This window comes from Hippopotamus amphibius, chromosome 3 (assembly GCF_030028045.1).
Source record: "Hippopotamus amphibius kiboko isolate mHipAmp2 chromosome 3, mHipAmp2.hap2, whole genome shotgun sequence".
Lineage (NCBI taxonomy): Eukaryota > Metazoa > Chordata > Mammalia > Artiodactyla > Hippopotamidae > Hippopotamus > Hippopotamus amphibius.
The window spans coordinates 69724130-69741274 of record NC_080188.1 but is presented as its reverse complement, the minus strand read 5'-3'; the positions used below and the strand labels follow the sequence as shown (position 1 = coordinate 69741274).

The 17145-nt window shown below is 37.9% G+C and overlaps 1 protein-coding gene across 2 annotated transcripts in view; it reads left to right on the top strand.

Moving 5' to 3' along the window:
* The window catches only part of PPP3CA (protein phosphatase 3 catalytic subunit alpha), a 307553-nt gene that overhangs the window by 247514 nt on the left and 42894 nt on the right, over positions 1-17145 (top strand). For both annotated transcript variants that reach the window (XM_057729018.1, XM_057729017.1), the window contains exons 7-8: positions 8288-8365; positions 10739-10833. In XM_057729018.1, the coding sequence (XP_057585001.1) occupies positions 8288-8365; positions 10739-10833 (173 nt within the window). The remainder of the gene's footprint in view (positions 1-8287; positions 8366-10738; positions 10834-17145) is intronic.

The following is a 17145-nucleotide window of genomic DNA, read 5'->3' as shown; positions in this document are numbered from 1 at the left end:
CTGATGTTCACTGAAGTTTACACTCACTTCCTGCCCTGGCAGCCAAGCCAGTGACCAGGTTGGAAGAACTCTGTAAAATGCATCCAACTACGTATCTTTTCATCTCTAGAGTAAGCAGATATCCTCCTTCTGCATAACATTAATTAGTTTATTCTGTAACATTTTGATGGAACATTTTGTTCCATACATTGTTTCCCTTATGGGGAAAATTTTTCCTTTTATTTATCTTTTGATGTGATTGAGAGATTGAAGATTGCAAACAGAAAGTCTTGTACACTGTAAAGCATTATTCAAAGAATAGTTTTTGTTTTAAATATTAAGAAAGAGGTTTGTTCCAAGCTTATTTATCAGAAACTTTACAATTCATTTCTATATTTTGGAAATTTTGGCTAAAATAAAGAGGCATGGTATAGTATTTCTGAAAAGCTTAAGATTTATTTTCGGTAATCAGTTATTTGGGAAGGAATCTTTCATTAAAGACATTCTTTTAGTGAAAAGTTGTATTGTTGAAATATATCAAAGCCAAGTGTTCAATTTTTCAAATCTGGTGTTAAATCCCTAATTATACCAGGAGTGTTTAAATTACCTATTTGATACCACTGAATTGTGCTTCAATAATACAATATCAAACAAAATATAAACCTCTTGATTTTGATATTAAGCCAATTTCATTAATCTTTCTGTAATTCATAGTATAACATCCCTCTGTTAGTTTTCTGAGTCAGCTGTTCAAATATATCATATTCTAAATAAAGTCCTGTACTGAACTTATATAAAGTTATGGTATTTTTGTTTGTGAATATGGACACAGATGTGTTTACATCAGAGATAAAGTCCATCAACTAGATAATTAGAGGATTATGTGTGTTTTCACACTTTTGTTCTCAACAAAATGATTATTTAACTCCTCTCATTAGAGGTTCTTAAGAAATAATGATCACTAGCCATGACAAATGCTGACTGTCAAAATCCACAGCCTATATGCTCTGACTAATAGCAAAGCAGTGTGGATTATGTTTTATCTGAAGAAGAGAAAAATGACTCACACATTCTCCTAGAGCTTTTTGATTCTTTTGTCTTTAGTGCCATCTTGAAGGTGTCAAGGCATCCTTTGAGGTCTGGTTTATAAAGCTAACCTAGAGGGGCACAAAGGAACAATAAAATTGGTAGAAGAACTTGGTGACAATTACCTGTTTGAGTTATTGGCAGTTCTTTGATCCACAACTTCCAGTTTTATTTCACATGTTTCTGTAGAGTTTGTATATTTCATTTTCTGTGCCACCCTACCCATGATCTAACATATTGTCTGGGCCATAATTTAAATTCGATGAAGTTATACAGACAGATGCATCTGTAGGAATTTGCTGTGTGCTCATGAGTTATAGAAGATAGTCCATGTGACAGAGAGGAAGAAATCCATAAGAACTCTGCTTTTGCCTCAGTGCTACCATTATCGTTAGAACCTTAGACCAGAGTATGCATACTCAATGCCTGTAACGTTCAAGTCACTGAGATGCTTTGAAGCAGCCATGAGTTAGATTGTAAAGATTCGTGAGGATCATGACAAATCAGAGGTAAAATTTCATTTTCACATAGATCAAATGAAACTGTTGGCCAGATTTGGTGCTTTGGGTTGTTTGCCTTGGAGGCATCCTGTAAACTTTGTGTTCTAGGTATAGCTTACTTCAGAAGGAGTGAGTTAAACCAACCATTCCAAAGTCCCTCTAAGCGCTGAGATTTGAAGAGTATCTTGACAGGCACTTAAAACATGTTTTTGAAGCTGCAAACAGCAGCTCACTCAAATTGCCACTGGTCTCTTAATCACAGATCAGCAGCCTTTCTTCTGTGTTCACAAGCTGCCCAACTTCTCTTCTGCGGCTGACATTCTTGTCAGCCCCTCCTACCTTGAAATCCTCTGATGCCTCCTTTTTCACATATCCTGATTCTCCTCTAACTTATCAGGCAGATCCCTGCCTCTTCTGCTGCCTCTTTCTTTGTCTTCCTCCTGCTCTTGGCATTTCTTTCTTCACACTTTTCCCAAGAACCTCATCTGTTCCCTTAGCTTCACTGTAAACTATGAACTCTGGTTAGATTACCAAATCTATGTCTGGTCCCTTTATCTCTTTATCTTTCCTGAATTCTCTATTTCTAGTTTCCTGCTGGAATTTTTTATCTTAGGTGTTCCATTGTCACCTTATCCTGAACTCACCTTGCCTGAGAAGCTTTATTGTTTACCTTACCACTTGCTTAATTCCTACTGGGGATTTCTCCTGGTTTTTCTGTTTTTATTAACAGTTCATTTTCCCAGGCGCACAGACTAGCAATTATCTTTGCTTTTTCTTCTCGTGCTGAAATCACCACTAACCAGTCATCATGTCTTATTGACCCTTTCTTTAAAATATAACCAGCATCTAGACCATCCTGCCTTCCCTCCCTCCCACTCTGAGTTAAAGACCTTCATTTTTAGTCTGTGGAAATCACACCTGATTTCACAGCATCCTTCCTGTCCCCGCCCCTCAATTCACACTGTTCCATTCATGGGTATCCTTTTGAGAATTCATTCACTCATTCAATTATTCAACAAATATTAGCTGAGCACCTACTATATATGCCTTCTGTGAAGTTTTATAGATACTCAAAGCCCCTGCCTTTGAAGGATTGACGGTCTAATGGCAGAGACCAATAAATAGAAACTGACAAATAAATTGCAAGGTGAGTAGTTCTGTGATAAATGTGGAGGTTATCACACACACACACACACACACACACACACACACACACACACACACACACACACGGATGAATGGGGTTTAAGGGACTACTCATGGTGGAAATGTTATTAGACCTGACTGTTAAAGGATAAGTAGAACATATCCAACCAGAATCAGTGGAGGAGGCTCTTGCAAGCAGGAAAAGTGGTGAAAAATATGAGGGCGATAACACTCTGGGAATTCGAGAAAGATGACTACCCAAGTGGTCTCCTTTTACCTCCAATCCCGAATTACAGGTGGCTGCTTTGGTATACAGTGAGGATGAACCTTCAAACAACTAAGCTATTCTACTCCTATTTTTATATCCACTAGGAAGGTGTGCACATTGCCAAAAGACATATACAAGATTGTTCATAGCAGCAGTGTTCATAATAGCCAAGAAATAGAAACAACCCAAATGTCTGTTTAGTAGAGTGAATAATAAATTGTAGTATATTTGTAGAGCCATATACAGCAGATGAGAATGACTTAATCAAAACTGCACAGAACAACATGGATGAATGTCTCAAGTATAATGATGAGTGGAAGAAAGATACTAAAGAGTGCATACTGGATGATTTCATTGCAATAAGAGTACAGCATTAGAGAAAGCAAGTCTATAATGTTAAAAGCCAGGATAGTGGTTACCTTTAGAGAGGAAGTGATGGTGACTTGAAGGAGATATGAAGAGTTGCTGGGGTTCAGGTAATGTTCTTTGTATTAATCTGAGTGCTAGTTACAAGGGTGTCCACTTGCAGTCGTCTGGTTTGTGCAGTTTTGTGTATCAATCTGTCATCTGCTCATTTGTGCAATTTGTTGTAAAGATGTTATAGTTCCATAAAAAGTTTGCCTTAAATAAAAACTGCCCGCTCTTCCTGAGGCAGCTGGCAGCCAGGAGCAAGTGAGGACTTAAGCTTTGATAAAGTTCTGGCTGGAAATGTTGGAGCCCTTCCAGACTTGATCCCTAGTGGGCAAAATGAAATCAGTTGGAGAACCCGGGGGCAAAGAAAAAAACCACAGCACGTTCTAGGAAAAGATAGGCCTGACAGCATCCGGGCGGCGCCAGGACACCCCAGGGCCAAGAACCCATTGCAAGGCCCCAAGAAGCAGAGGAAGAGCTGGGCAGGGGAGCGAGTCCTGCATTCCACTAGGCCGAGAGTGGGTGAGGCACCCAGGAGGCGGGTGGAGGCTTTCTCTTGGTCTATTGGCAGAGGATTGCAGGCTGCCTGCCTCTGCGTTGCTGAAGCCAATGAGGGGAAGAAAACCCTTTGCATCTCACACCTGTGTAACTGCCCCGTGGAGGCTACTCCAGCAGTTTTGTGTGAGCTTCAGTAAGCTGACAAATTGCTGCTGAGCATTTAGGACATGAAGACAGATAAAACAGTGTCTGTCCCTGAAGTGAAGGCATTCGCTGTTACTGGAGAGCAGATGTATAAACATAAATTACACTACAGCGTGGCAAGTGATGTGTTAGATTCATATGTTGCGGGAACACGGTGGATGCAGCAGTTTTGTACACCTCAGGATGAGGTAGGTTTGAAGGGAAGGGTTCACAAGTGATAATTTAGCTAAGGCTTGGCAGAAGAATGAGCCTCTACAGAGGAACAAACAAACAAACTTAGGGAGAGTATATGCAAAGGCATAGAGGCATAAAAAAAACATTTTAATAATGCCTGCTGGCTATTATCATGGTTAAAGCATCTGAAATCTACAAGATTTATTTCAAGGTCTAAAATAGAGTTTAATATAGCAAGAAACAAAAACAATAAGAGAAGCAACTGAATGAGTCTAACAATAGCTATTTGCTCTAATGTCCAGTCACTTTTTCTATCATTTCTCACTTTTTGTCTTTTCTACTTTCTTTACCTTTCTTCATACTCAGTCTCCTCCCTATTGCTCTCCTTCTTTTGGTGGAATTCTCAACCCTTGCCTGTCTGCTAATCCCCATAAGTCATTGCCTTTAAGATCTAACACAAGTCATAGCTAATAAATGGAACAGCCACTGCTGGAATCTGGGGTTGCTGACTCACCGTTCTGTGGTGCCTGCTTCCCTCCACACTATGGTGGTGAGGAGACAAATAGGAGTTGCTCAGTGTCTACAGCTGTGGGCCAGGCACTGGGCTAGGACATCTACATATATTGCTATCTCATTTAATCTTCATCTCAATTCTATGAAATAAATAATATTGTCTGCATTTTTACAAATGGGGTGATTCAGGCTCAAAGAAGCAGGAAAAGAACCCAAATCTAAGGATCCTTACTATTCCATGGAACTTTGCACCTCCCTTTCTACTCAAAGACACAGTTTCTAGTGCTTAAGGAATAATCATATTCCAATAGAAAAAACAACATTTTCAAAGAATACAATAACGTATTCCCCAAATACAGCAACACATGCTGATAAATGAATATTACTGGCCTTCACCAGTCCTTGAAGCAAGTGTTGTTCCAAGACATGTTCAAGACATAGGGTTAAACAAAACCGTACCAGCGGAGTCACTCATGCAGATAGATTGTGCCTGACAGGGGTGTCCCTGAGGAGGCGGATGAGTGGGGCTGACATCCCGCCGGGCCTCTGCTCACAAAGCCATGGCCCTGGCTTGGGCTGAGCAGCCTGGAGGAAGAAAGGCTCTTTTTTCTTGGTGGGCTCAAAAGTGTCACCTTATGAATGAACAGAGAAAGAAAAAAAAACAAAACAAAAAACAAACTACTACAAGATAGATATTTTTCAAAAAGATTTCCTCAGACCCACATGCTTTCTTTTTTGCTTTATAATGTCTCTATAAAACGTCACTATTTTATCTTTAATGCAGTTTTTTTAATTAAAAAAAAGTTTTATCTTGCTAACTAGATTATACCTTCAGGACAGAAGCCACACCTTGCACTTATCATACCACCCCTCCCTGTGTCTCATAACAAATGGAAAAAAAATCATCAACGAGTCTTCCATAAATGATTGATGAATTACTGAATTTCCAACTTTCTCGATGGTGTTAAGGTGTTCTGAGCTGTGCTTTTCCTGCCATTCTACATGTAGAATGTAGAATTCTTTTTTAGTGCTTTTCAACTGAACACTTCATGGTTTATCATCATTTCCATTAAAAAGCATAAAAATGTTGTAGAGGGTTTTTTCCCTAATATTATTAAAGAAATTATTTAGGAAAATGTTTGTAATGCTTAGAAAGTTCTAGTATTTGATTATGCATGCTTTTACATTTCTAAAGATCTTCAAAATGAGTTTGCTCCAAGTAATAATGCAAGTGTTCCTCACTTAAAGCTATTAACCTAGCAAATAGCTGCTGGGTTAATTTTATCTTCTTCAGATTTCCATTAAAAATAAGATGTATATTTCCATGGGAGAAAACTGAGCTTAAACACATAAGGACATCAAACTTAGCATGAAGAAAATATATTAAAATTATGTTTTCGTAAGGCTAGGTAAGTTCTTCCAAAAGGAAAAAAATAGATAAAAAAGAGCAGTCAGTCCATTTGCCCAAGGGAAAAAAAGCGACAAACCTAGACAAACGACCTATGTCTTACAGTGGTACAACAAGGCAATAAAGTGTCTTTCTACAGAAGCATTTTGGGGGCACACGAAATGTAAGTACACTGCTTAAAGAGACAGGGAAAGAACTTTTATTGAGTGCCACCCCTACTCTGTCACCCTTTGGCTGGGCATCTTGTAGCTAAATATGTACCAGGCAAATGTGCTATTTTTTGAAGACCAACCAGTGTCTCTGAAATTGTTTCTTTTGTTGACACATTGATCTGGAAAGGTGGTATACTCACCTTCTGCCAAAATGGAACAGAAATCTTTGAAGACACATGTTGGTCAACTCTTGATCTAGGTACCAACGCATTTCCATGCAGACACTCTGGGTGGGCCCTCTCCTGCAGTTTGCAGTCATGCTAATGTTCATCAGTTAGACGGTTTATTTATGGGATGACCTGGGAACACTAGGAAGTGAAGGCCTCATGGATATCTCCTCTTTCTCTCTCCCTAGCAAATTGCTAGAATATTCTAGAACACACATGTGATGTGCATGTGCACACATGCACAATGACTGTTTTTGATTTCAGATCCTACTTTTGCCAAAGAGCTGAACCTTTTTATAATCATTATCTCTACAGTGGTATGCCATCTTAATGGTATTTTCTTCCTGATAATGAGAGAATTCTTATAAAATCTGTAGCATAGAAACAATTTTCATCTTCTCTTTTATTAAAAATTGTTTGAGCAACATATATTATTAAGTATTTCCCCAAAGAGGTATTTTTATAACTTTAAATTATTTCCTATAGTGTATGTAGTTTAGGTTCTAGTGAATATCTGTAATTTGTTTATATTTAAACAAGCATTGGTTTGCTGTCTCTTGATGTGAACTATCTAAAATTTATTCATTTTTATGATACACATTTTTCTCATCAAAATTCTTAGAGCAGAGATAAGGTGATTGCAAAAGGTCTTTCAAGTTTAGTTTGTAATTTGAATTTCATTTTTAATGACGTTTTCATCTTTGGTTTTGAGACTTTCTTAACAGACAAAATCATCTTGATTGTATATTTCATATTTTTATTAAGTCACAGGAAAGAATAAGCCTTAAGATAAAAATTCTGTTGGTCATATTGAAAGTACACATTTTTAAATCTTGTGAATTTCATAATTCTGTTTAGATTTTGAATGATATAATCAGTTGATGTACCCATAAAGAAGTTGACAGTTTGATTTCTCAGAAGACTTACTCTCTCCCACTTCCTAGCTCAGTCCTTTCTGTCAAGCTCTCAAGCAGGCACCCAAGTGCAAATAGTGATGTATTTGAGAAAATTGGGATTTATATTTTAAATTCCACTCATATTTATTCTTCTGTTCACTTTGTGTTTAGATGTAGACTTGATAATGTTGATTTTCTCTGTGAGTGGATATGTTTCTAGGGTTGTTATATAATGGGAGCATTCTTTTTCCAGTTCACACAGCTCCAGCCCTTTAACAGTACAACTGTAGGTAATTCCCTGGTGGTCCAATAGTTCGGATTCCACGCTTCCACTGCTGGGGGCCCGGGTTCTATCCCTGGTGGGGGAACAAGGTCTCACGAGCCCCGCAGCACGGCCTAAATCAATCAATCAATCAATTAATCAATCAATAAAAGTACAGCTATAGGCAGGTGTAAACTGTTATATATAGAATGGGTTAACAACAAGGTCTTACTGTGTAGCACAAGAAACTATATTCAATACCCTGTGATAAACCATAATGGAAAAGAAAATAAAAAAGAATGTGTGTGTATGTATCACTGAATCACTTTGATGTACGCTAGAAATTAACACAACATTGTCAGTCAACTATACTTCAAAAAAAAAAAAAGAAAAGTACAGCTATAGGTACTTTCTCTGCCACAGGGGAGAATCTCTCCTGAGAGGCTTATTTCATGAATGATGTATGTTTGATTATACTTGATCAAGTGGATCTGGATGTTATAAATGTGCTACTCTTGATGATTTCATAACAGATGCTTCTCTTTTCTTTTTGTCTCTGGCAGTTACCCGGCTGTATGTGAATTCTTACAGCACAATAACTTGTTATCTATACTCCGAGCCCATGAAGCCCAAGACGCGGGGTGAGCAGTTTTGTGGGTTTCTGAAAACCCTGCATTGCCCTTTGTCACTTCCTTACATGCTCAGTGGTGGAGGGTTTCCTTGCCAAGCTCTCTGCCTGGAGGAATTAGATCTAAAAATTGCCTTCTGGTGACACAGATATGGCAGGGTCCTGGGGAAAAAGTGGTTGCAGATGTGCTGTGAAGTCCCCTTTAAAGGTCTTCCATTTTTAGCTTGAACAGGTAGAATTTTCACCTGGCTGTCTGTGAGGCCACCTCCTCTTATTTCTTTCAGTCCTTCAATTCCTGCTCTTATCATTGTCCCATAAGTGAGTAAGTTACCACCTACTTTTCACTCTTGATTGGCAATGTAGATGAGAATTACGCATAATATTTAACAGATATTGCATGTTGTACCCTTGTTTAAAAAATATCGATCCTGATCCTGGTAAAGTTTTAAAGGACAAAAATAAAGACGTTCAAATGATGGGGAAATTCCTATATCCTAACTAACAAATGCGTAACATGATTTTGTAATATCTGGCAAATTTTAAAAATGTAAACTGATTTTAAGGATTCAGAAATCTAAAAACTATCAGATATGCACTTTGATCATGCATTAAATCCACATTTGGGAGATAGGCACAGGGAGAAATAAGCATAGTTAATTCTAGGATTTGAAGTCCAATAGCCTTCCCTGTAAGCTCCACTGAAAGGCATTGTTTTGCCTTCAAACGCTTAAACTCGTTCCTTCGTATTCTAAATTTTCTCAAAAGGAGGAACATTTATTTTTATAACCTGTGTACTCAGACTGGGAATTTAGAAGCCTGCATTCTGAAGTAAGCGCATACCTGTGATGATTCTGAATCAAGGCAGATCCTAAGTTTTTTTCAAAATTAGCTTTTCTCAAGCAATCAATCAAGTGTGGACTGATCCAGTATTGTGTGTTCAATGCTCTTATAGCTGATGTTTGTAGTAACCTGTTGATATACCCAGCCAATCAGGTCCTCAAATAATTTTTTTCACTTTTCAGGGCAGTGGTGTCACCATTGTTTTTTCACTGACTGAACACGTTAAGCAGATGTATCTTAATCCTATGATAGACCTGAAATCCATCTGCTTATTTGAAAATAGGTTAAGTGCATCAGTTAAAATCAATAAATATATTTGTTTAAAATGATCAGTTGATTGATTCATTGGGAAAAATTGAGATTATGTCATCCAGATTCTTTGTTTTTATTTGTTGTCAAGTAGGTATAGTCAACCACAGTTTATAAAGTCAAGGTACTAGGATTAAGAGTGTCACTATCTTTCACATTCTGATTTTTTTCCCCCAACAAAACTCAGTTCCATAAGCAGAATAAATACTTCTAGGACATTTCAATAGATTTTGAAGGGGTATTTTCTGTTGGGAAAAGTAGTATCAAAATATTCGTAAAATTATATATTTTAAGGTGGTTATTAACTATCTAAAGGTACTATTTGAGGCCAGTTTAGAACCCAGCTAAATTAGGCATGATTAATCTGCCAGAAATAACTGACACGGAATAACCAAGAAATGATAAAATTTTGTTTTGCACTTTAGGAATTTTTCTAAACTGATATTCCTGAAATCTGTCACATAGAAGTCATAAGCTACCTTTTCATCTTGGTAGTCTCCTGTATTTTTTGATTATTTGAGGACTAGAGTCCAATTTTTGTCTCAGTGGAAGAAAAGTAACTGGATTGTTGATTTATTTCCAGAGATCTTGCAGATGTTTCATTTTACTGATTGATTAAATATTACCCTTCTGAGGCAATAATCTTTGACCTATAGACACCAGAAGAGATTGGTAATAAATAAAATTCTAAAACAGAAACAATTTCAGCTCGTAAAACCTGTAGATTTAACCAGACATTGTATGAAAAGCAAATCACTTGGTCTAGGCAGAATGGATTTATATAACCATAACAGAATATTGTTACAAATAGAATAATCAGCCTGGTTATTAGTGGTAAAGTTTTGTACATTGCTCTGCTTATTTAACCTATTTACATTAAAAATATTGGCAAACTTTGGGAAAACATTGTAGGTACAGGTATCTGTGTGCAAAAAGTAGCCTTTGTCCTCTCTATTGAACATGGAAGTGAATTATCATTTTTCACTAAATTCTACTCTTCCCCCGGGTCTGCTAAACTTAGAAAAGACCTATTTGGAAATTGTACATATGACCATATGTTTTCATTTACACCCCTGAAATGAACTGATATCTGTGTATAACAGACTTGAGAAAGTTTTAATGCCTCCATAATTGAATTGTCTTTGAATAATAAAACTTTAATTTTCTTTCTAAATCTATAGTTTGATATCTTTTTTCCATAGTTAGCCTCGTTTTGACTCATATTTATTGTTTTTAGGTACCGCATGTACAGGAAAAGCCAAACAACAGGCTTCCCTTCTCTCATTACAATTTTTTCAGCACCAAATTACTTAGATGTATACAATAACAAAGGTGAGTATTTTCAGATCCCTCTTGCAGTTTTGTATAGTATGTGTAATTCTTAAGTTTTCTTTTGGTTTGGTTTTAATTAAGCATTTTTAATCATTCTTTGTCTCCTTATTTTTTCATTTTTTGTGTGATGCAAATTTTGTGATTATCTTTAGAGTTCCAGATTCCATTGGTCAGAGATGGGGCCCAGGCACTGTTATTTTTTACTTGTTTTCCAGGAAAGTCTAATGTCTAATAGGGTTGACAGCTACTACTCTGATAGGTATAGGCTTTAAAAGAAAGAATAATTGAAATTAACCCAAAATCGTGCTTCTTAAGAAGGATAGGGATTTAAATAAGGATAGTGTGACTGTGCATGTAAAGGATTGAGAAAAATAAGCAAAAAGAGGCGATAGCTTGAAATTCAAATTCAGATTTCATCTATTGAGCACCTACCATGAGTCAGATCTTGTGATAGGTGAGTGTGTATTCATTTATTTTTTAAAAATTGAATTAAACTTTAAAGCAAATATGATTTGCCCTCCCCCCCCCCCCAAGTGAGTCTCTATGGTAATTGCCTTGCCCAGGGTCACTCAGTCAGGTAGTGATGAACTGGCATCAAACTGACATCTTCTGGTCCAGCATCCTGTACTTCCTTTCTGCAATGCTGTACCTGTGTGCTCAGAAGAGACCAGTAAAGGAGAGGGCATTATTTACTGACGAAGAGAGGAGGAGCAGGGGCCACATTGTTTTCTTTAATAAAGGTAATCTCTTTATTTGGAAATGATGTGAGGTGTTAGAGGTGTGGCAGAATGGGTGAGAATGTGTGAAACAGTCACTCATCCTCATTGGCATTGGTCTGGATAGTATATATGCGGCATTTCTGAGTGCAGCTTTCTGAGATTCAGAGAAATGAAACAGAAAGAGAAACCAGTCCAATAATACATGTGAGGTCAAATATAGCCCAGGAGAGGCAGGAAACGGGAGCCTTATCTCTGAGCCAGTCTGAAGACTCCTGGAATTGGGAGCCATTCTCATGCCTAAGTGAGTCATGAGAGGTGGCTTCCTGTCCTAGGCTGGTATCCAGGATGCCTTCCCAGGTGCCTGCTTGGTGTCCTCAGTCCTTATGAAGGTTTCGTTACCTTCATTTCCCTCCTGCATTCCACTGTCTCTTTGGGAAGTGGGCCTTCCCCTTTGCCTGTGCCCTGATTTCCTGCTTGCACTCTCCCACCTCCTGCTGAGGGCTGGAGCTTGACCTCCATACCTCCTGGATCTGTCAGAGATCCTGTGCCAAAGGGCAAACCACATGTCACCCTTCCCATCTCTGCCTCTCGCCAGACCTGACTGCCTTTGCTGTCCTACAGATGTGGCATGTGACTCTCCACCCACTGCACACTTGGCCCAGAGAGTGACCTCTGCTGGCTGGAGTTTGCTGTAGCCACACAGTCTGTTTTGTTGCCATTTTGACTGTGGGGCACCCTCCTCTGCAGCCTTGGGGCGTGGTTATTGATAGGCACAAAGAGTTTCTGCCACAACCATGGATAGCAGGGCTTGAGGGATAGTTGTCCCCCTTTTCTTGTTGCCGAGTTCCTAGAAAAGAGGTGCTGCCCTTGGTTCTCTGTGGCAAGAAGCGTGTGAAATCAAATAAAACATGTTCTCTGCCTACCAGGTGCTTATCAACTAGTTGACAAAGCAAGACATCTGGATGATTTAATGAAAATATAGGACACAGTGTCATTAAGTAAAATTAAGAGAGTCAAACACTAAGTACATTCGGCAAGGGGTGATTTTTCTAGAATGGTCGGAGAAGGTCTTGTTTAGGATAAACTATGATTTGTACATGGAAGAATGGTTAACATTTGAAAGAGTTAAAAATAAAGTCAAGGCCAGTGTTTTTGCAACCATTTTATTTTTAAGCAGCAAAGATTTTTTTCCCAAACAAAATCTCAATCTGGAAGCCTCTTGCGTAAAATCAATAAGAAGTAGTTCCCTTTGACTGGATAAAGCTTCTCCATCTTTTCCCAAAAATTCACTTGGTACCTACAAGGAATGCAAGAACTCTGTAGGTTGTCTTGCATGTCCCACCATGAACCTGTTATTTACCAAAAGTATGTATATAAAATATGAACACCTTTTTGTTGTTTTATGGCATTAAACCTTTTTTGTATTACACCTAGTGAAGGGAGCGCTCAAATGAATAATTTTCTTCACCGAGGCTGATTGCTAAGTAGCATATACTATACTTACAAGTTAAAAAAAAAAAAAAAAGAAACCCTCAAAACAGGAAAAAAGAAAGAAAGAGAAAGAGAAAATTGGGATTTCACTCCATGAAAACAGACCTAGCCTTTTTCCATCCATCACCGTGTTAGGCGATGCAGTTTTGCTTGAGACCAATAGCAGTTTCTCAAGTAAGATGCGCATTGTTTCTTTGTCCATGGTTCTGATTTAACAAGGTAGGAACTTATAAAACAATAGACATCAGCACATTGCTGTCTTTGAGGTTCTGTGGTTCTTTCACTCTTGTCTTTAGGGCAGATCGCAATCTCTCAGGGAGGGGATAGAAACATTTCATTTTGGGAACCTTTTCATAAAAGAAAAAAATTCTCCTGAGAGAAAAAGATAAATTGATAGGAAGAAGAAAGATATATTCTTCAGTGGGAGCACAATTTCAAAAGACTTTTATGTAAAATCTCTGAAGCACTTTCAAGCTATTATGCTAACACTGTGTACAGTATATGGGAGTGGGAGTTAGTTATTCACTGCTGAAGGGAGGATTACTGTATTTGAATAAAATAAATGTTAATGAGAATTTTAAAAGGCAGTACAATAAAACTGTGTTGCAAGCACCTTCAAAACACAGTCAGTGGAAAGAAACAGCCGTGAGGAATCTCTGAGTTAACCATTTGATTCTTAGAAACAGATGACCATAAAGGCCTCTGGAATTATAACCTAGTAGTGAGAGTATGATTTGATTTTTAAAACTCCTGCGAATTAAGGCATCAGTAATAGCTCTCTGGCACAGTAAAAGAATAAGAAAAAAAAATAGGTGTATTCTGCCATCTTTTTTTTTTAATCGAAGTATAGTTGATTTACAATGTTGTGTTAGTTTCAGGTGTACAGCAAAGTAATTCAATTTATATATATATATATATATATATATATATATATATATATTCTTTTTCAGATACTTTTCCCTTATAGGTTATTATAAAATATTGATTAGAGTTCCCTGTGCTGTACAGTAGGCCCTTGTTGGTTATCTGTTTTATATATAGTAGTGTGTATCTGTTAATCCCAGACTCCTAATTTATCCCTCCCATCCTTCCCCCTTTAGGAACCAAAAGTTGTTTTCTCTGTCTGTGAGTCTATTCTGCCATCTTAAAACTGATAATAGTCGTATGATTAGCTTCACATTCAAATGTTCAGTAGTACTGATTAGTAGTTGATACTTGCCTGCAATTAAAAGAAACTTTGAGCACGCGGTAAGGACTGGACATGTCCCTTCCCCTATGTCGTTCCCTGTCCCACTTAAATCCATGCAGTTCTTATCCTTTCCAGTCTGCACTAACACAGACAAACAACTTGCCCACCTTCCTGCTTCGGTTTCCTCACTCTGACAACTCCTGCTTACTCCTGCAAGTTGCCATGGCCAGAGATGTAGCTCTGAATCGCAGCTCTGCCTTCAAACAACTAAGTCAGCTAAATTTATTGGCATACAGTGACATCTCTGTAAAATGAGAAAAAAAATGTCTTTTGTGAATAATAAATGAGATTACTTTGAAACAAAATGTTGTGCACTATTAAAATATTATCACCATTGAATATTTTATGTTGCTCTAATTATGCCATGTGTCAGTGTGGGGCTCCCCAGAAGTTGGCAGAATACTCCTCTTCTTCAGCTTCATAGTTACAATTTTACTTTATGGGTCCATCTACCTTTGTGACCTGTCTCTCTGCTTCTCTCTGTGTGAACCCTTTACTTAAGACAGATTGTTCTGTTCATTGCCCTGAACAACTTTAGTTTTCCTTTTCTCCACATCTTTGCCCACCCGCTTCTTTTCATCTATATCTAGAATGCTTGTCTTTCTCTTCTCTGCCCATCTAAATGGACTACACCCCTCCCCCCTCCCCAGTCTGTCTGTCGGTAGTTCTTAACGCTTGCAATACCAATTATTTGCCCTTGTATTTAGCTTTTACTTTTGTTTCTGATTAGCTTTTCTGTGCATTCCCTTAACTTCCCAATCAGGTTATAATTAGTTTGAATAAGGGGCTTTTTCATACACATTGTAAGGCCAAGTAGCATGCTTCATACATGGTAGGCAGCCAATACATGCATTGATCAAAGCATTTTCTTTCTGGGCAAGACAGCACCCAAAGTATCCCATTGGTATTGACCCTCAGAGCTTTATCTCTTTTAAAATTAATGCTGTAACCAGGGCTGATACCCTTTCCCAGTTGGCGTTAAACATCTGCAGAGCACTTAGCACCTTTGAATTGTTTTTCTCCTGTGAAGCGGTAGCCCTAAGGGAAAAGCAGTTTCACAATTATCCAGATACACTAAACAGAAGAAAAATGCAGCAATGACAAGTAGCTGCTGCTGCTGCTTCAGTTGTTGCTGGTGCTGCTGCTTCTTCTTCTTCTTCTTTTTCTTCTTCTTCTTCTTCTGCTTCTTCAAAATAATTTTCCACCTGTGAAAGTGACTTCAACCTCATCCACATGCAACAAACTTACTGTATGCCAAGTACCATGCACAGTGCTGAGATACAAGATAAAAAAGATAGACATGTTTTTTTCTCTAGTGGGATTTATAATCTAGTAGTGTGATAGACGTTAAAGAATTTCACCAATAATTATTTAAATATATTTGCAAAATCCTACAAAGAAAAAAGTGGTATGAAAGGAGAGTGGAAATTAGCTGGTGGCAACAAAAAAAGCTTAACTGAGAAAGTGACATGTAAGCAATCTTAGAGTGAAATCTCTCAGTGTTGAAGAACATAATGGCAGATGTGAACTCTGCTTTAAACAATTCAGTTTGGCTGAAAACTATAAGAAACCTCTTTAAAAAAGTGTTTTAAACCTTGATGTAAACAGTTAAGTCCTTTCTCCCTCTAGTGATTATAACTGTGTTTCAAATAAATCTAAAGTAAATTGTAGTAGGTTTCCTTGTGGGACCAGTTCTCCATAGTTCAAATGAGTTGTTGTATGGATAGGTGAGTGGCTAGATGGATGGATATATGCCACAGAGGTAGAGAAAAATAAATATATATACCAGGGGTGTACAACTCAGTTCTAAGAAAATCTACTGACAGTAAAATTAAGTAATTAAGTAAAATTTATTAAGTAAAATGTATTTTGGAATTGAGAGGAAAATCTAAATCACAATCAAACTAATACATTAATCAAGACCAAAGCTTAAAGTAACAACCAGGGGAAAAAATCCATTTGATGTTAAAGTAGGTTAAGGAAGAGAGATGTTGAAAATTGGGTTTCAAGGATGGACAGGGAAAGCATTATTTACTAGAATTTGGCGATTTTTTTTTTTTTTTTTTGGCAAAAGTCTACCCTTTTGGATAGAAAAAAAAAGTATTATGATGTTTTGGACTTTTAATAGACAACTTGATAGAATTATTTGTAAAAAGCATTTTAGTCTTACCAAAACTTGCAATTTCAATATCCTCAAATATTTCCCAGTCAGAAAGTAGACAGGGGCTACAAGTAGATACATTTATAAATTAAAAGATAATTTATGACTTGTCGGGACGATACCATTGTAAAGGAGGATTGAATTGTTAATGTGATGACCCCAGGTAGGAATCTGATTGGCAGTCATGATGTGAATTCTAGCAGCAAATGCACCATATCTGAAGCCAGCTTGCCTTGGAGCCCTGACTTCCAGCAGGAGCTCTCAGTGACACACCGTCGACACAGCATAGGGTTGCCAGCCCTGAGAATCTCACTCCCTGCTGCACCGCAGTCTTTCACCCTGGGAACTTGTTTCACCATTCAGGAATAACTTCCACAAACTTAGAGATAGCTGGAACCTGCCTGGTTGAGGAGCCAAATAAGAACCAGCTAGGTTTGATTCTTATCCTGGGCGGAAGAGGGAGATAGGCAGGGGGGGTCTCTGGAAGGGAGTAGAATCAGTGCGCAGGCAGCCCTGAGTAACACCTCTGCCTCTTTGCCTACAGCATGCTTAAAAGCTTACTTCCCTGCAAAGACACCCACATTTTATAACAAGCAGCCATTTCTGTAGAGTCTGAGGCTTGTCTTAGGCATGGGCATGACCTTTAACATTGACATATACCTTTTTAAAGCATTTTTGGGGTGTTTGCAACC